The sequence below is a fragment of the Anomaloglossus baeobatrachus genome, chromosome 1 (genome assembly GCF_048569485.1).
Source record: "Anomaloglossus baeobatrachus isolate aAnoBae1 chromosome 1, aAnoBae1.hap1, whole genome shotgun sequence".
Lineage (NCBI taxonomy): Eukaryota > Metazoa > Chordata > Amphibia > Anura > Aromobatidae > Anomaloglossus > Anomaloglossus baeobatrachus.
In genome coordinates, this window is record NC_134353.1 from 917305224 (window position 1) to 917325509 (window position 20286).

Here is a 20286-nt window from a genome sequence, read left to right on the forward strand (position 1 = left end):
CTTTTTAAAATGTGGAGCCCAAAACTGGACCCCATATTCCAGATGTGGCCTTACAAGTGATTTATAGAGGGGTAACAATACGCTGGGATCACGGGATCTAATCTCTCTTTTTATACACCCTAAAATCTTGTTTGCTTTTGCAGCTGCTGCCTGACATTGAGTGCTGCTGCTCAGCTTATTTGTAATGAGAATACCCAAGTCCTTCTCCTGTTCTGTAGTCCCGAGTTTACTTCCATTTAATGTATACGCAGCTATAGGATTACTCCGTCCTAGGTGCATTACTTTACATTTATCAACATTAAATCTCATTTGCCAAGTATCTGTCCGTTCTGATATCTTATCCAGATCTTTTTGTAATATTGTACTATCCAGGTCAGTTTTTAATATCCTACATAGGATATATATATATATATATTCCATGTGGAGTACATCACTGCCATCCATGTACTCAGGGATATGGATGGGACTGCGACATCTGCATCAACTACGGTTAATCCTGTTCTGCAAAATCCAACATGTAGGCCCCTTGTCTACTCTGCCAAAATATAAGAGCCCCCTTTTTAATTTAGGCGACTCTTAAACAATAGAAAAAACATTTTTGTATGTTTTTTTTTTCTTTTTTCCGTAGCCATAAATCCAGTGTTAATATAATCAGACTCTTTGTATGGTTTTACTGCATGCAAACAACAAAAAGTGCATTGCCCTTACTGCCACCTAGTGTACACATGTATTATTACAATGAATGAATAAAAGAAAAATCCTTGTTTTATTTTATGTGTTTTATGCTTTTATAACAAATTTCTCTGGAAGTAAATTCATCATTAACAATTCCCCAGTATAACAGTATACGTCTGCTTCACCTTAATGTATAGTGAGGATATTCCAGTTCTGAAGTCTCCAGAGTACAGCTCTGGGGTATAATACAGTATGTAACTAAGTAAGGATCACTACAGGATTAAAAAATAAAATGTAATGTATTTTCACAGTTAGTCCATGAGAAAAATAACAAATACAGCTCTGAAGTATAATGCAGTAGGTAACTCAGGATCAGTACAGGATAAGTCATGTAATGTATGTACACAGTGACTCCACCAGCAGAATAGTGAGTGCAGCTCTGGAGTGTAATACAGGATGTAACTCAGGATCAGTACAGGATAAGTAATGTAATGTATGTACACAGTGACTGCACCAGCAGAATAGTGAGTGCAGCTCTGGAGTATAATACATGAGGTAAGTCAGGATCAGTAGAGGATAAGTAATGTATGTACACAGTGACTGCACCAGCAGAATAGTGAGTGCAGCTCTGGAGTGTAATGCAGGATGTAACTCCGGATCAGTACAGGATAAGTAATGTAATGTATGTACACAGTGACTGCACCAGCAGAATAGTGAGTGCAGCTCTGGAGTATAATACAGGATGTAACTCAGGATCAGTACAGGATAAGTAATGTAATGTATGTACACAGTGACTGCACCAGCAGAATAGTGAGTGCAGCTCTGGAGTATAATACATGAGGTAAGTCAGGATCAGTAGAGGATAAGTAATGTATGTACACAGTGACTGCACCAGCAGAATAGTGAGTGCAGCTCTGGAGTATAATACAGGATGTAACTCAGGGCCAGAACAAAGTGACTTGTTAATGTAGTTAGATGATTGTGTTTTATAGCTGTAGTGGTGTACTTGAAGAATGGTAATGCTTTGCAGAGCATGCTGATTCTTGTAGTGCTTCCGTGTGTGTATATAAGCGCTTGGAAGGTTAGTATGAGTGTTATACAGTGGAGATGTGCGGGTTTCTCTGTATGATTGCTGCTCTTGTGTTTCTGTATGGTGTGGTGAGGGGGAGGCCTCCGGTGCTTGGTGGATAGAGCAGTACAGGCAGGCCCATGCTGTGTAATTGAATATCAATAGGTGAGAAGGAAACTGGAAAAGCAACCTGTCACACGTAGGTGTGCTCAACAACTCAATTTTCTGCTGCTGACAACTTAGGAAATGAGCTTTTCAGCTACTGTAGGAAATCGTCAAAAAGGCAAATTAACCCATTATAGCAGATGACAATAATGGGGCGGCGCAGAGGGCGATCAGGAATGGCCGCTGTATTTTGCTCCCCAGTTCCACATCTGGGTTCTCCTTGTTTCCTCCTCTGGTTATTCCCTGTACTGCCCTACAGGGTAGCTAATGGTGTGTGACATTCCCCATAAGGAGGGCATATGGGAGAAAAGAAAGAGCAATTCCTAGTCTTGGGACCACCGTGACCAGAACCAGTACAGTCTCTGTGCCTATAGACGGACCCCACTAAAGGGAACCTCACACTGAATATACTGGACCCTGAGTGTCAGTACAGAAGCTATTAGCCCATAGAGAACCTGTGGTCCCACATAAAATGTGAGATCTACAGGGAGGGAAAACAGTCCACCTCTCGGAACAGTGTCTGGGAGGCTGTGGTGGCTGCTGCACGCAATGTGGATCGTAAACAGATCAAGCAACTGACAGAATATGGATGGTCGGCTGCTGAGTGTCATCAGAAAGAAAGGTGGCTATATTGGTCACTAATTTTTTGGGGTCTTGTTTTTGCATGTCAGAAATGTTTATTTCTAAATTTTGTGCAGTTATATTGGTTTACCTGGTGAAAATAAACGAGTGAGATGAGAATATATTTGATTTTTATTAAGTTGCCTAATAATTCTGCACAGTAATAGCTACCTGCACAAACAGATATCCTCCTAAGATAGCCAAATCTAAAAAAAAAACCTCTCCAACTTCCAAAAATATTAAGCTTTGATATTAATGAGTCTTTTGGATTGATTGAGAACATAGTTGTTGATCAATAATAAAAAAAATCATCTAAAATACAACTTGCCTAATAATTCTGCACATGGTGTATATGTCTGCGAATGCTGTCAGTCCTTCTTTTTGCCTTTTATCTATCTTTTTATCTATTTATCCATCCGTCTATGTATCTATCTTCCTATCTATTTATCTATCTCTCTATTTATCTATTTATTTATCTATCTATCCCTCTATCTGTTATCTATCTATCTTTTCTTATCTATCTATTATCTATCTATCTATCTATCTATCTATCCATCTATCATCTATCTATCTATCCCTCTATCTATTCCTCTATCTATCTATCTATCTATCTATCTATCTATCTATCTATCTATCTATCTATCTATCTATCTATATATCTATCTATATATCTATCTAACTATTCCTCTATCTATTTATCCATCTATCTATCTATCTATCTATCTATCTATCTATCTATCTATCCCTCTATCTATCTATCTATCCCTCTATCTATCCCTCTATCTATCTATCCCTCTATCTATCTATCCCTCTATCTATCCCTCTATCTATCTATCTGTCTATCTATCTATCTATCACTCTATCTATCTATCTATCTATCTATCTATCTATCCCTCTATCCCTCTATCTATCCCTCTATCCATCTATATATCTCTCTATCTATCTCTCCATCCATCCATCCATTTTCTATCTATCTATCTATCTATCTATCTATCTATCTATCTATCTATCTATCTATCTATCTATCTATCTGTCAATCCCTCTATCTATCCATCTATCTATCTATCCCTTTATCTATCTATCCATCTATCTATCTATCTATCTATCCCTCTATCTATCTATCTATCTATCTATCCATCTATCCATTCCTCTATCCATCTATCTATCTACCCATCCATCCATCCATCTTCTATCCGGCCATTATCACTGTATAGCGCATTAGTACACGGTTATGACCATTTCATACATTTGATTTCTCCCATTTTCCGCCTTCGCTGATCTTCATTTGACTTTTTTTCTGTGTCCTGGATGGAGGCAGAATATTAATTACCCATAGTTTATGTGTGATGTGTGATGTGTTGTCACTTTCTTTTTTTTTTTGTGGAAATAGTATTGGCCAATTACACAACAATTACAGATAGTCGGTGTGATCATTAAAACCTCATCTACCGGATTGAATCTTGCGCTAAACAGGTACAAGGACATTGAGGACATTTAAAATTATCTGGGTTTTCATTAAATTATCAGGGAAGAAGCACTTAGTGGCGATTATATGTAATGTGCAGAGGCTGTTATCAGCTCTCAATACACCGCACCGCTCCTGATGTAGAAGGTAATTCTCCCCTCCTCGTCCCACATCACCCCCTGGTCTGCTGCGGCTCATCCCCCCGGGGTTAGTAATTGGTTTATATATTACGACATAGCCAACAAAATCAATGAATAAAACAAGAGAATGATAAAAATGAGATTTCATATGTACAGGTGGAGGAACAGTTAGTGATATCCGCAGCATTGATACAAGAGATTTGATTTGTTGGTGAGAATACAAAAAATTTGGTACTCTTTTGGTAAGTTCTGGTGGAGTCTATTCGCCCTGTAAGGAAAGAAGATAATGAGTATATTGAGACATAAAAATGTTTAAAAAGTTTGGCGGTTTCTTCAAAAATGCATCAAATGCCTAACAATATGTTTAGTAAATATGGTGGCATTTTACTGCTGATGTGAAGGGTTATTCCCAACTTCCAAAATGGGTATTTTCGGATAGTGCTGGTCAATACAAGCAACTTTGCAATTTATTGTATATTAAAATTTCCAAACGTTCTTGAGATATTAACACTTGTTTTTTCTTTACAGCTCATTGCCTTGGAGACCGACCACCACTGTTAGAAACAGAAGATGCACAGTGCTTAGGCTCCTTTCACATTGCGTTTTTCCCTATGTCCACAGGTCCCGTCAGAGGATCCGTCCACTACGTCCACTAGTCCACTACGTTCGGGTGTCCGTCTGCAGAAAACGTATATGTGCAAAAATGGCACAAAACAGAGCACACGCTAACGCAGTGCGCTCCATTACAGTGAATGGCCCTGCCGGGCGCATGCGTCCGGAACACGCTTTGTAGAGTGGGGGAGGGGCAGTTCGGACGGATCCTCCGACGGGACCTGTGGACGTAGGGAAAAACGCAATGTGAAAGGAGCCTTACACACTTTTTTATACTCCGCTTATAAGCAATGTATTGAAGCTGATCAGGATCCCTGGAGTACGTTGTGACCTCCTAATCCAGGCGAGCTTCAGCGCAGGGCCTATAATCTAGAAAGCAGTAGTGGTCGGTCTCCTAGGCAATGAGCTGTAAAGAAAAGTGTTATATCTCAAGAGCGGCTGCAAATGTTAAATAGTAGTAAATTGCAAAAGGGCTTGCTTTTACTAGCACTATCCAACAATACCAATTATGAAAAAAAAACTTTTAAACATACATTTTTTTTTAACAAAAAAGGTGCTATGGGTTTTTTTCTTTCTTCTTGTTGCCTCTTGTCTTTTACCTGGTCTTGTCTTCTCCTACAATCTGGGTTCTTTAATTTTCTTGTTGCCTCTTGTCTTCTACCTGGTCCTGTCTTCTCCTACAATCTGGGTTCTTTAATTTTCTTGTTGCTTTTTGCCTTCTTCCTGGTCCTGTCTTTTCCTACAATCGGAGTTATTTAATATTCTTGTTGCCTCTTGTTTTCTACCTGGTCCTGTCTTCTCCAACGATCCGGCTTCTTTCTTCTTGTAGCCTCTTGTCTTCTTCCTAGAACTGTCTTCTCCTACGATCTGGGTTTTTTAATCTTCTTGTTGCCTCTTGTCTTCTACCTGGTCCTGTCTTCTCCTACGATCGGGATTCTTTAATTTCTCTTGTTGCCTCTTGTCTTCTACCAGGTCCTGTCTTCTCCTACGATCTGGGTTTTTTAATCTTCTTGTTGCCTCTTGTCTTCTACCTGGTCCTGTCTTCTCCTACGATCGGGATTCTTTAATTTCTCTTGTTGCCTCTTGTCTTCTACCAGGTCCTGTCTTCTCCTACGATCTGGGTTCTTTAATCTTCTTGTTGCCTCTTGTCTTCTACCTGGTCCTACCTTCTACTCCTATCTGGGTTCTTTAATCTTCTTGTTGTCTCTTGTTTTTTACTTGATTCTGTCTTCTCCTACAATCTGGATTCGTTAATAATGTGCCAAAAGAGGAGCACAATTTAGTGTGGTCCACCTCTAGAAATAAAAATGTTTAGTTTGATTTGACCTTGGATTTACTTTGATTGCTCCTTTGTTTTTTCTCTTTTGGCCTTCATACTGATACAGCCATGATTTGTGTAATTTTCTTTTCTCTTTGAAGATAGATTTTTTTTATCCTTTCTATATCTCTTGAGCTTAAAGGAGTTGATGAATAGAACAAAGAAATCCTACGTAAAGTCACTTATAGATTTTATTTTTCATATGTGCCATGATGTCCCAGTTTTGATGCCTCTCTTGCCACTTCGAGAGATCCAGGACCATGTTTGGTTTGATATTGGGGAGCATGTCCTGGATTAACGCATGACCAGTAATGTACAGATGGCTGGTTGATTAGTTATTTTCTGTCGTTGTGCCAGATCCCTTCTATGCTTCGCCCAGAAGGGGGCTGCTTTACCTCTTCATATTATCCAACCAGCCCCCTTCATACACATAACATGATTACACAATAACTTCTGTGGAGATATATTAGTTAATGCCATTGAAAAACATTTTAAGTACAATGAAGTATCTTTTTGTTCTGCTGGACAACCCCTTGCTATTGCTATACTTACAACCAGGAGAACACTTGCTATACTTACAACTGGGTGTAAATGACGCTGTTTTCCTAGATCTGGTACTGTTTTCCTTTTGTCTTTGCGCATCTCCGTTCCTGAGATATTGTCACAGGGTGTGATGGGATCACTATGAACAGGGAAGCCTAAACTGGCCTTCACGCTGGTGGAACCCTGATTGACCCTGATCCCAAAGGTATGTCTGAAGGTGACAATGTTTGGACCACCTTCCTTACCCTAGCTTCTGACCAACCCTGGTTTAGAGGCCCCCTTTTCTCCACCCAGAGGAGGGCCGAAACAGGAGTGATTAAGCCCACACAAATAAATAGACGGGGGAAACGGGGGGGGGAGGGGGACCAAAACTCAAACACACAGCAATCACTCACAGAGGTACAGACATGATCAGGAGGAAGGGAAGAAATAATCAGACAACAAGAGAATTTCCACAACACAAACAGCACACAAAAATTCACCAGCAACTGGATAACAAAGCACAAGAACAGGGAACGCCCTATGCTATTATCGGCATGGGAGACCAGACTCCACCATCTTAAAAAGGAGGAGCGACTGTGATGGGTCTCGTGCAACATGTGACTCAAGCAGTGATCCACAGGCTATCAGAAATTAACTCATGCAATCCTGATTACTAACAAGAGCCTGAGCCTGTCTGTGCAACTCAAAAGCAGCATTGTGTGGAGTGTCTGACTCTGCTGTTAACAGCATCAGAAGACGTTCTAACACTCAGCGAGTTTTGAGCCAGACACCGTGTGACAGATATGACCCCTTCTTTGCTGTATAAAAATCTTGTCTTGATATCCCTGTGGGTCTGGTCCCCAGCTCATCTCCGTGGGTAGCTTCTTGGAGACCACACCCATTTGGCTAAAAAGGCAAGATCTATATATAGAGAAGAGGGACCATATCTCAGGGATGGAGAGGTGGAGAAACACGAGAAAAACATTGCTGGATTCAGGAGAACAGTGGCATTTACACAAGATGAAAATATATATATATATATATATATATATATATATATATATATATAATTATTGCAAGTGACAGGCCTTATTTAAGTGACTTTAGATTTAGGATAATTTCTTAAAGCATAAAGATTAAGACATAAATGCTCAGTATATAGAGGCACACTCATATTATTCACCTGAAGGCGCTCCATGTGCCGCCATATGGTGCCTCCGTATGGAACTTCACTGAAATTAGAACAAATAAATCTTCTATAGATGACATTTTCACATTTTTGATCTTCCACTTAAAGCACAGTATAAACACTTTATGGATCTAGGCAATGTCATTTCAATATATTGGCATTTGCATGAAATCTAAGGTCAATTTATTATATTTTTTTGCAGTGTCACTAATTGGTAAGAAATATTTTAAGCATTAAAGACTAATGGCCTCTCTACCTGTTTTATATGATGCTAATTACCGTGCCTTGAGATCAGAACGTTCCAAAGAATAAGACGAGTGTCTCAAAAAGATCCCTAAAAAAATACTCATTTATTTTAAATCAAATTGTAGGAAATGGCGACTAATGTTCAATTGAGCTGAAATCCCCTGCACATGCCCACCCCAGCTCTGTGGTCATTACACCCGGCTTAGCGGAGAGCACAGTGGATCACAGTTAATTAAATGAACGTTGCACTCTAATTAAGACGGGGCCGGCTGGAACTTAGCAGGAAATGTATGCATTAAAAATATTCCTTTGTCGATGAGCAGCAATTAAGGGCCTGATCAATAACAACATAATGCCTTTAAAAAATGGGTCTTGTGCACCCTGGTGGCTGCAGAGAACACGTGCGCCACTCATTAATGTAAAATTAGGATTTCTGGTCAATATAGAAATATTCTCTTTTAATGTCAGATTTACTCAGAAGCAGCTCAGCTGCCAATAACTGGAAAATAAGGATTATAGCGAGTTTGTTTTAGAAGAATTAATTTGTGTTCTTCAATAAGAGGTAAGGATGGATGGGTGGGTGGGTGGGTGGATGGATGGGTGGATGGATGGATGGATGGGTGGATGGGTGGATGGATGGGTGGGTGGATGAATGGGTGGGTGGATGGATGGGTGGATGGATGGGTAGACGGATGGATTTATGGATGGATGGATGGATGGATGGGTGGGTGGGTGGGTGGATGGATGGGTAGATGGATGGATGGATGGATGGATGGACGGATGGGTGGATGGATGGATGGATGGATGAATGGGTGATTGGATGGATGGATGGATGGATGGAAGGATGGATGGATGGAAGGATGGGTGGATGTATGGATGGATGGATGGATGGGTAGATGGATGGATTTATGGATGGATGGTTAGATGGATGGATGGGTAGATGGATGAATGGATGGATGGTTAGGTAGAACGATGGCTAGATGGATGAATGGATGGATGGTTAGGTAGAACGATGGATGGATAGATGGATGGGTGGATGGATGGATTTATGGATGGATGGATTTATGGATGGATGGGTAGATGGATGAATGGGTGCATGGATGGAGGAGCAGATGGATGAATGGATGGATGGGTGGACGGATGGACGGACGAATGGATGGACAGATGGACGGGTGGATGGATGGATTTATGGATAGAGGGGTAGATGGATGGATGGATGAATAAATTAATGCATGGATCGATAGACAGATGGATCGATAGTACACAGATTCAGTGTATCACAAAAGTTAGTACACCCCTCACATTTTATATTTTATTATATCTTTTCATGGGGCAGCACTGAAGATCTGACCCTGTGATACAATGTACAGTGTCAGTGTGCAGCTTGTATAACAGGTTAAATTTGGTGTTCTCTAAATAACTCAACACACAGCCATAATTGTCTAAACCGCTGGCAACAAAAGTGAGTACACCCCTAATTGAAAATGGCCAAATTGTGCCTAAAGTGTGAATATTTGTGTGGCCTCCATTATTATCAAGCACTGCCTTATCTCTCTTGGGCATGGAAGTCACTATAGCTTCAAAGGAGGTGCTGGATCCTCTTCTATCCTTCATGATGACATCATGGAGCTGGTGGATGGTAGAGATCTTGCGCTTCTCCACCTTCCATTTGAGGAGGCCCCACAGATGCTCCATAGGGTTTAGGTCTGGAGACGCTTGGCCAGTCAAGCACCTTCAGTTTCTTTAGCAAAGTAGTGGTCATCTTGGAGATGTGTTTGGAGTCGTTTTGTTGGAGTACAAAGGGAGGGGATGATGCTCTGCTTCAGTATGTTACAGAACATGTTGGCATTCATGGTTCCCTCAATGAACTGTAGCTCCCCGCAGCTGGCAGCACTCATACAGCCGCAAACCATGACCCTCCCACCACCATGCCTGACTGTAGGCAGCACACACATGTTTTTGTTCTCCTCACCTGGTTGCCATCACACACACTCTGAACCAAATAAGTTTATTTTGGTCTCATCAGACCATATTACATGGTTCCAGTAATCTATGTCTTTCATCTGCTTGCCTTCAACACACTTTTTGTGGACTTTCTTGTTCATCATCTTTAGAAGAGGATTCCTTCTGGGATGACAGCCATGCAGACCAATGTGATGCAGTGTGTGGCGTATGGTCTGAGCACTGACAGGAGGACCCCCACCCTTGTAACCTTTGCAGCAATGCTGGTAGCACTCATACATCTATTTTGAACATGACTCTGAGCTTGTGCACTCAACTTCTTTGGCCGACTATGGCGAGGCTTGTTCTGAGTGGATCCTGTCACTGTATGGTCTTGGCCACCGTACTGCAGGTCAGTGTCAGGGTGGTGGTAATCTTCTTATAGCCTCGGCCATCTTATATAGAGCCACAATTCTTTTTTTCAGCTACTCAGAGAAGCCATGCTGAACTTCCAGTGACTAGTATGAGAGAGTGCGTGAGAGAGAACACCAAATGTAACAAGGAAGGAAGGAAGGAAGGAAGGAAGGAAGGAAGGAAGGAAGGAAGGACTAATAAAGTCCACACATTTTACTTATTTATGAAGTGCTGCCTCTTCATAGTTTTATATAGCTTATAGACACAAGAATTGATAGATTAAATAGATAGATAAATGAGATAGATAGATAAATGAGATGGATAGATTGATATTTAAATAGGTTACATTTTTACTTGTAATTATTTATATTTTTTGCTCATTTTTCCTCCATACATGTCATGTTGAATATTAACCATATATTATTTCCTTCTCCATTAGGGGGCATCCTCGAGTCTGGTGGTGAAGTTTGCAGATACAGATAAAGAACGCACAATGAGACGTATGCAGCAAATGGCTGGACAGATGGGAATGTTCAACCCCATGGCTATCCAGTTTGGAGCTTACGGCGCCTATGCTCAGGCAGTGAGTATATAGTCATAGTCCTGTATTACAGCAGTGAGACCACACATATCAGTTACTATGTATAATATAGGATTGTCCAGTCTGCTCCATTTGTATATTAACACTTGTACTGAGAACCTGCAGTTGTATGCACATTACTGTTCTCATTGATACTAGACACTATCAGAGGTAAAGAGGTAACTCCATTGCCTCCACTATGGTTTCCACCAATGAGACTATCTGAGCCAGTGGTGTAACTGGAAGCTCATGGGCCCCAATGTGATGATGTCATGGGGTATGATATGGTAACTAGGAGTAGACATACCCTCTGACTAGGGACCCTAAGCTGTCCCTTATTCCAGAGGTACGCCTGATGGCGGCAAGGTTTAGATCGCCAATGTTGCCTTGACTCCAGAATAGCCCTGGTCTAACACCCCCAAGAAGGCCTGGGACAGGAGGGATGAATCCCACAAATACCAACAGACAGGGGAAAACCAAGACCCAAACTCACTGCAAGCACACGCAGGGCAAAAGACAATACGTGCTCAGAGACAAATAAGCACAAGAAGGAAATAAACAAACAACAAGGATATTTCCACAGCACACCAAATAGCATACAACAGGTCATCACCAACTGGATCACCACGCTCAAAGACTGATATTGCTGGAGCAAAGCTAGAGTTATAATTGGCATGAAGAATCATGTTCCACCATCTTAAATAGGGCAAAGGAGGCTGTTATACATTGCCTTGCAAAAGTATTCGGCCCACTTGAATTTTTCAACCTTTTCCCACATTTCAGGGTTCAAACATAAAGATAAAAATTTTAATGTTATGGTGAAGAATCAACAACAAGTGGGACACAATTGTGAAGTTGAATGAAATGTATTGCTTATTATAAACTTTTGTAAAAAAGAATAAACTGAAAATTGGGTTGTTCAATATTATTCGGACCCTTTACTTTCAGTGCAGCAAACTCACTCCAGAAGTTCATTGAGGATCTCTGAATGATCCAATGTTGTCCTAAATGACTGATGATGATAAATATAATCCACCTGTGTGCAATAAAGTCTCTGTATAAATGCACCTGCTCTGTGATAGTCTCAGTGTTCTGTTTAAAGGGCAGATAGCATCATGAAGACCAAGGAACACAACAGACAGGTCAGGGATACTGTTGTAGAGAAGTTTAAAGCTGGATTTGGTTACAAAAAGATTTCTAAAACTTTAAACATCCCAAGAAGCACTGTGTAAGCAATCATATTGAAATGGAAGGAAGATCATACCACTGCAAATCTACCAAGACCCGGCCGTCCATCCAAACTTTCATCTCAAACAAGGAAAAGACTGATCAGAGATGCAGCCAAGAGGCCCATGCAGAGATCTACAGCTGAGGTGGGAGAGTCTGTCCATAGGACAACAATCAGTCATACACTGCACAAATATGGCCTTTATGGAAGAGTGGCAGTGAGAAAGCCATTTTTAAAAGATATCCATAAAAAGTGTCATTTACAGTTTGCCACAAGCCACCTGGGAGACACCAAACATGTGGAAGAAGGTGCTCTGGTCAGATGAAACCAAAATCAAACTATTTGGGCACAATGCCAAACGATATGTTTGACATAAAAGCAACACAGCTCATCACCCTAAACACACCATCCCCACTGTCAAACATGATGGTGGCAGCATCATGGTTTGGGCCTGCTTTTCTTCAGCAGGGACAGGGAAGATGGTTAAAATTGATGGGAAGATGGGTGGAGCCAAATACAGGACCATTCTTGAAGAAAACCTGTTGGAGTCTGCAAAAGACCTGAGACTGGGACGAAGATTTGTCTTACAACAAGACAATGATCCCAAACATAAAGCAAAATCTACAATGGCATGGTTCACAAATAAATGTATCCAGGTGTTAGAATGGCAAAGTCAAAGTCCAGATCTGAATCCAATCGAGAATCTGTGGAAAAAGCTGAAAACTGCTGTTCACAAACGCTCTCCATCCAACCTCACTCAGCTCCAGCTGTTTGCAAAAGGAAGAATGGGCAAGAATTTCAGTCTCTCGATGTGCAAAACTGATAGACACATACCCCAAGCGACTGCATCTGTAATCACAGCAAAAGGTGGCGCTACAAAGTATTAACTTAAAGGGGACAAATAATATTGCACGCCCCAATTTTTAGTTTATTATTTTATGAAAGTTTAAAATAAGCAATACATTTCGTTCAACTTCACAATTGTCTCCCACTTGTTGTTGATTCTTCACCAGAACATTAACATTTTTATCTTTATGTTTGAAGCCTGAAATGTGGGAAAAGGATGAAAAATTCAAAGGGGTCGAATACTTTCGCAAGACACTGTAGATCTTCAGCAACTTGTGACCCCAACAGCAATTCACAAGCCAGCAGGAATTAACTCCTGCTTGACCAATCATGAGTGAGCACACAACCGACAGAGTAACTCAACAGCACCAGGTGTCATGTCAGACTCTGCTGTGTGAACAGAGTCTGAAGACGCCAAGACACCTGAGGAGATTAGAGCATAACACCACATGACACAATGCAAAAGCTCCGATAAGGCTCCCAATTATTACAAATCTTTTATAGCAATGGCCCTTTTATATAGGCCAAAGGGAATTTTTGGCCCCCTAGGCCCATAGTGTGATTGCAATCGGTGCACCTATTATATTTATGCCCCTGATCTCTGCCATAAGGAGGTCCTAAGTGAAAGCTCATCACACTCACATTGGCTGGGGTGGTGACCAGAATTAGTACCAAGAGCAGCACTCACAGTGGTGGCCTTTTCTTCGTTGTGTCCATCTGGCGGATAAGACGCATTTAACCATTTCAAGAGTTGACATGGACATCACAACATTCGAGAATGTGATAGATATTATCAGCACTGAGATATCAGTCCCAAAGCAACAGAGAACCGTGCATTTTCATCTCTCCGCACTCGAAGGGTTATTGGTTTGCCGAGAACTTTGTTTACAAATCCCAGCGACGGCGAGTACATTGGAAATTATGTGATCTGCTTCAGAATGACATGAAGTGACTCCACATTGAGAGCTAAGTCTTCCCCTCAAGATCATTACATGGGAAGGCATCAAACTGCATTAGCCGCCCTTGCGTCTGACTTTTCTAGTAAGCAAATAGAATGTGATAACCTAAAATGTACTTTCCTCCCCCTGAGACCGGCTCTCCAAATTCCTAACTAGTTTTGTCAGAACTTTCCCCATACAGTCCGCATCTCTGATCTTCATCTGGCAGAGTCACGATCGTCTTTGTCACACCGGATGGAGATGCCGGGGTCCAGGAGGACTTTCCTGTTAGTTTATGGAGTAGGGACACTTGAATGTTTTAGAAACGTGTAGGTTTTTTTTTTCTCATTTCTGCTTTTATTTGTTACGAAGATATTGTTCAATAGGAAGACATCGGCTGGCACATCACTCTGCCATTATACATGCCTGCTGTATAATATATATATATATACATCAACAGTCACTCTCATTTCATCAGTCCATAAAACCTTGGAAAAATCAGTCTTAAGATATTTCTTGGCCCAGTCTTGACGTTTTATCTTATGTTTCTTGTTCAAAGATGGTGGTTTTTCAGCCTTCCTTACCTTGGCCATGTCCCTGAGTATGGCACACCTTGTGCTTTTTGATACTCCAGTAACGTTGCAGCTCTGAAATATGGCCAAACTGGTGGCAAGTGGCATCTTGGCAGCTTCACGCTTGATTTTCCTCAATTCATGGGCAGTTATTTTGCGCCTTTTTTGCCCAACACGCTTCTTACGACCCTGTTGGCTATTTGCTATGAAACGCTTGATTGTTCGGTGATCCCGCTTCAAAAGTTTGGCAATCTTAAGACTGCTGCATCCCTCTGCAAAACATCTCACAATTTTGGACTTTTCAGAACCCGTAAAATCTCTCTTCTGACCCATTTTGCCAAAGGAAAGGAAGTTGCCTAATAATTAAGCAGACCTATATATATTATATAGGGTGTTGATGTCATTACACCGCACCCCTCCTCATTACAGAGATGCACATCATCTGATTTACTTAATTGGTAGTTGGCTCTCAAGCCTATACAGCTTGGAGTAGGACAACATGTATAAAAATTATCATGTGATCAAAATACTCATTTGCCTAATAATTCTGCACACAGTGTAGAAAGGAGAAGATGATATATGTAGTGGTCAAAAAGAGGGCTCCATGTAGGCGAGGGTAGAGTGACATAGGGAAGAGGAGATAAGATATATAAAGGTCAAGAAGAGGACTCCATGTGGACAAGGGTAGAGTGACATAGGAAGGAGGAGGTAAGATATATAAGGGTCAAGAAGAAGGCTCCATGTGGGCAAAGGTAGAGTGACATAGGAAGAGGAAGGAAAGAAAATAAAGGGTCAAGAAGAGGGCCCCATGTGGATGAGGGTAGAGTGACATAGGAAGGAGAATGGAATATATTAAAGGGTCAAGACGAGGGCTCCATGTGGGGAAGGGTAGAAACATAGGAAGGAGAAGGTAATATAGTAAGGGTCAAGAAGAGGGCTCCATGTAGATGAGGGTAGAGTGACAGGAAGGAGGTAAGATATTTTATGGTCAAGAAGAGGGCTTCATGTGGGCAAGGGTAGAATGACATAGGAAAGAGAAGGGAAGAGATTAAAGGGTCAAGAAGAGGGCTCCATGTGGGCAAGGGTAGAATGACATAGGAAGGAAAAGGAAGAGAGTAAAGGGTCAAGAAGAGGGTTCCATGTGGGCAAAGGTAGAGTGACATAGGAAGGAAAAGGAAGAGAGTAAAGGGTCAAAAAAGGGCTCCATGTTGACAAGGGTAGAGTGACATAGGAAGGGGAATGGAATATATTAAAGGGTCAAGAAGAGGGCTCCATGTGGGCGAGGGTAGAATTACATAGAAAGGAGGAGGTAAGATATATAAGGGTCGAGAAGAAGGCTCCATGTGGATGAGGGTAGAGTGATATTGGAAGGAGAAGGGAATATATTAATGGGTCAACAAGAGGGCTCCATGATGGTTTGTGCCATGAACACACCCCATTACCACCACAATCTGCCCCCGAGAACTATTAGGACCAGCATCCACCCACCCTAGGTCAATAAAGTCCAACACTTATTTGTACCAGCATTCATCCCTCCAACCTGGACTAGAAAACTCTATACTTACTCAATTTATCTATGTTCCTCTATACATACACATTTTCTCACCACTTTCTCCACTTGCACCCAAAGACTAGCCTGTTCGGTAGCTATCGGCATGTCGTCTGTTTCACCAGCCTAAGACTCGAAAGACCCACACTTATTTGTGTCTCATGTCTTCATCCCACCACCTGGCACTAGAAGACTTGGCACTGTTTCCCTTGGTTCATCACTTGTAAAGACAGAAGGTGCCATTATGTCTGCTCTGGTTCCCATAACATTGTAGTGGGGAAACAGGATCAGAGCCCTGAGACGTACACTAACTATAGGGAAGGGTGTAAAGGCTAAGCATATTAAGGGGTCCCATTTTTCAACCACTAGATAATACTAGTTTGTAAGTCACCATATTAACTTGGATGCCACCGCTTCACATTACCACTACATTGCACCACCAACAGAGCATATACTCAGTACAGAGAAGACCAAAGCTTTGGTAAGCGTTGTCGAAATAAAAAGTCCCCTGACCCCATAGGTGCTCTGTCGGGAGATGTTTGTGTTTCATATGGGGAGTTATGGCTAAAAGTGTTGGCACCCTTGAAATTGTTCCAGAAAATTAAGTATTTCTGCCAGAAAATTACTGCAATTATTCATGTTTGGTTATACACATGTTTATTATCTGTGTGTGTATTGGATCAAAACAAGAAAAAAAAACAGAGAGAAAAAAGCAAATTGGACATAATTTCACACAAAATCCCAACAATGGGATGGACAAAGTTGTTAACACCTTTCCAAAACTGTGGACAAACAACTTTTTTTAAATATGTGGTTCTCGTTCCAATTCATTTGTGGCAAGCATCAGGTGTGGGCAATATGACAATCAAACCTGAAAGCAGATAAAAAGGGGAGAAGTTGACTCAAACTTTGCATTGGGTGTCTGTGTGTGCATGAAGAACAGATGAGTAGAAGAGAACAGTCTGAGTACTGAAGAAGCAAAATTGTTGAAAAAATCCATCTCCAGAGATCTTGATGTTCCTTTGACCACTGAGTGCAACATAATCAAGACGTTTACAACCCATGACACTGTAGCTAATCTTCCTGTAAGTGGACAACAGAGAAAAATTAAAGAAATATTGCAACACAGGACAATCCTGATGGTGGATAAATGGCCACAATATAGTTCCAAAGAAATTCAAACTATACTACAGGCTCAGAGTGCATCAGTGTCAGCATAAATTATCTGTCCACATCTGAATGACATGAAATGTTATGGCAGGAGACCCAGGAGGACCCCACTGCTGACACAAAGACATAAAAAAGATTTTAAAAAAAGCTAGACTGCACTTTGCCAAAATGTATGTGAGTAACTAATATCCTTCTGGGAAAGCGTCTTGTGGACAAATGAGACCAAGATAGAGCTTTTTGGTAAAGCACATCATTCTACTGCTTACTGAAAATGGAATGAGGCCTCCAAAGAGCACATTACCTACAGTCAGATATGGTGGAGCTGTAAAGATGTTTTGGGCTTGTTTTGCTGTCAGGGATCCCAGTCATAGGGCCAGTTCAGGTCTTCTCAGCTAGCCTAGCCCACCTGTGACATTGTGTGTATACAATACATATCATATTAGTATCAATAGAAACATCAGCTCACCCGGCAAGGAACAAATCCGTACTGAGCCCCTTTAAAACAAAAATAAAAATCTGCTTAAACGTGGCGGAATTGCATTTTTTTCACATTTCATCACAATTGTTTGTTTTTCTTGTTTTTTAATACATTGTATGGTAAAACGAATGGTGCCATTCAAAACAGCAACTATCCCCGCAAACATACAAGCCCCCCCATATGTCTACATAAATGGAAAAATAAAACATTTATGGCTCATGAAAGAAGGCAAGGGAAAAACAAAAGCGCGTAAACGTTCGTTAAATGGTTAATTATGGCGGAGTAGAATGAGCAGGTGTGATGTACACATTGTATAAACCCATCGTGACCATCTTCATCCTCCTTTGTATTATCAGTGCATTATAAACACCTTTTTATGGTTCCCGGGAGCCTCGGCATCCTCCTCCCCCTCTGAATTTAATAAGTGATCGCTCCGTAGTTTATTATTACGTTCTACCTTTTCCGCTTCTTTATGTATTAGGCCGATAATTAACTGTCTGCAAACGCAAAGCAAATTAGGTTCCACTTTCTTGAAGATACAATTAATTTGTAAAACTTCGGCAGCCGAGAGCGGATGGTGAATGCGGGTTTACTACTATAGAAAGGGATGGCGGATGTACAGGAAAGCTGTTTTTTTTTTCATTTTTTTTTTATTCCTTTTGTTCCGACTTCTACAGACTTTTTGAAAGCCGCCGCGGTCTTTGTGATGGTGAAAGTGCAAATATAATGGGTGTAATTAGACCTGAGAGCCGAGTCCTAATGCACCTTCCATATTCAAGAGTAGCGATCACGGAGGAGGCAATGCCAGCCATTTACGGTGCATAAAGGCTAATGTACATACAGACCATAGCCTACATTACATCTCCTGCCTGGATCCGGATTTTATTATTTCTAGACGCTTTTATGCCGCTCGTTCATATGAAGGAGCTGCCCTGCCTTCTGAAGACGCATTTGGGCGCCCGCTAATCCATAAAAATGGAGAAATATTCAATTCATGTCACTAATGAGAAGATTTTATGTAACTTCTAACTAATAAAAAAAAAGTTTTGTAACTTTTTAATATATTCTATGGCAGAATTCTATCTCTTCGTGCTGTCAATGAAATGAAATGAAAACTATGGGGGTGAAAGTGCCGCGGCGGCGGGGCGCTGCGCTCGCTAACGCTCGGGTCCGGCGCTGCTGCTGCCGCTGCTCGGTGGCTCAAGCGGTGGGCCGGATCCGGGGACTCGAGCGGCGCCCTCACGGTCAGGCGCTCCCTCTAGGGCCAGGCGGACTGCCGGGGCTTTCTTCTCCTCTGCGCCAGGTGAGTCGTTACCAGTCGCAGCAGCATCCGGGCCTGCAGCCTCCTCAAGCTCTCCGACCTCCGGACCCTCGGCACTCAGCCTCTTGGGTCCCACCGCCATAGCACGGGGCAGCAGGTCAGGCAGGTTAGCGCTGGGGAGCCCCATGGGTAGTGGCAGGGACGGTACAAGGGCCAGGATCGGACTGGGTCTCCCAGCCGCAGCGGCCGGTCCCTGTGGGACATGGAGGCGTGTGTCACTCACCAGCTCCGTCACGTCGGCTCCCATCTCGTGCATCTGGGCAATTGCAGCCAGCGCTTCCACCTCGGTAGTCCACTGCTCCGCCAGGAGACGTATCTGATTCCGATGACGTTGGTTAGACTCAGTTACTCGGGCCCTCATCCACGCCACGGTCCCGGGCTGCTGGGCCTCGGGCGATGCAGGCGGGGTAGACAAGGTGTCGCGACTTCAGGGTTCCAGGAACCAAAAATCGCCGTAGAGTCCTGGCGTCCCTGCTTTTATGGCCTCGGTTTACATGTGGCTGGACGCCATCCGTTCCCCCTTGGTCTTGTCTCGGCACCTTCTCTTCAGGGGCGGGGCTTCGGCTTTCGCGCCTCCACTGCTCGAGAAGACGCTCGAGCGGGAAAATCTTCGCGCCCAAGATGGCGGATTCTGAAATTTTTCGGCCGGACACCGCCGGTGGGGCACAAGGCGCACTTCTACCAGCCGGTAGAACGGTAAGATCCTGTTCGTGACGCCAAGTTGTCGCGGGCCGGATCCGGGGACTCGAGCGGCGCTCTTCGCCCGTGAGTGAAAGGGGTAGTTGGTTTGGGGATTTAGTCCGTGACGCCACCCACGGGTTGTGGTGAGGTTGGGCACCACCGCTGCTGGTGATGGGGATCCCGGGAGCGATGGTAGGGAGCAGCTGGGATGTTGTTTTCCCCCTCCGTGGGTAGGGGTTGGTGGTCCCGGGGCCCGGTGAGGTGACGGGGAGGCAGGGTTGGCAAGGTGCAGGGTCGCCTGGACTGTGCAGCGCGGTGCCGGATGGCACGGTTGTACTCACTCAGCCACAAATTTACGCAAAGTCTCTGGTAAACCAAACGGCTGGATGGACAGGTCCTGCAGCCGGCTGCTGTGGCTTCTCCCGGACGGTTGGTGGTAGATGCCTTTCCCTGCACCTTTGTGTATGTTCGGCTCCGATGGCTTCCCACCGGTAACCCATTCCCCAGCGTATATATGCACCGGAGGAGCCCTTTTGCCCGCAG

General features: G+C 42.6%; 1 protein-coding gene across 16 annotated transcripts in view; it reads left to right on the top strand.

Annotated features, from left to right (window-relative positions):
* The window catches only part of CELF4 (CUGBP Elav-like family member 4), a 1553364-nt gene that overhangs the window by 1306950 nt on the left and 226128 nt on the right, over window positions 1-20286 (top strand). For all 16 annotated transcript variants that reach the window (XM_075327636.1, XM_075327668.1, XM_075327591.1 and 13 more), the window contains one exon: window positions 10820-10963. In XM_075327636.1, the coding sequence (XP_075183751.1) occupies window positions 10820-10963 (144 nt within the window). The remainder of the gene's footprint in view (window positions 1-10819; window positions 10964-20286) is intronic.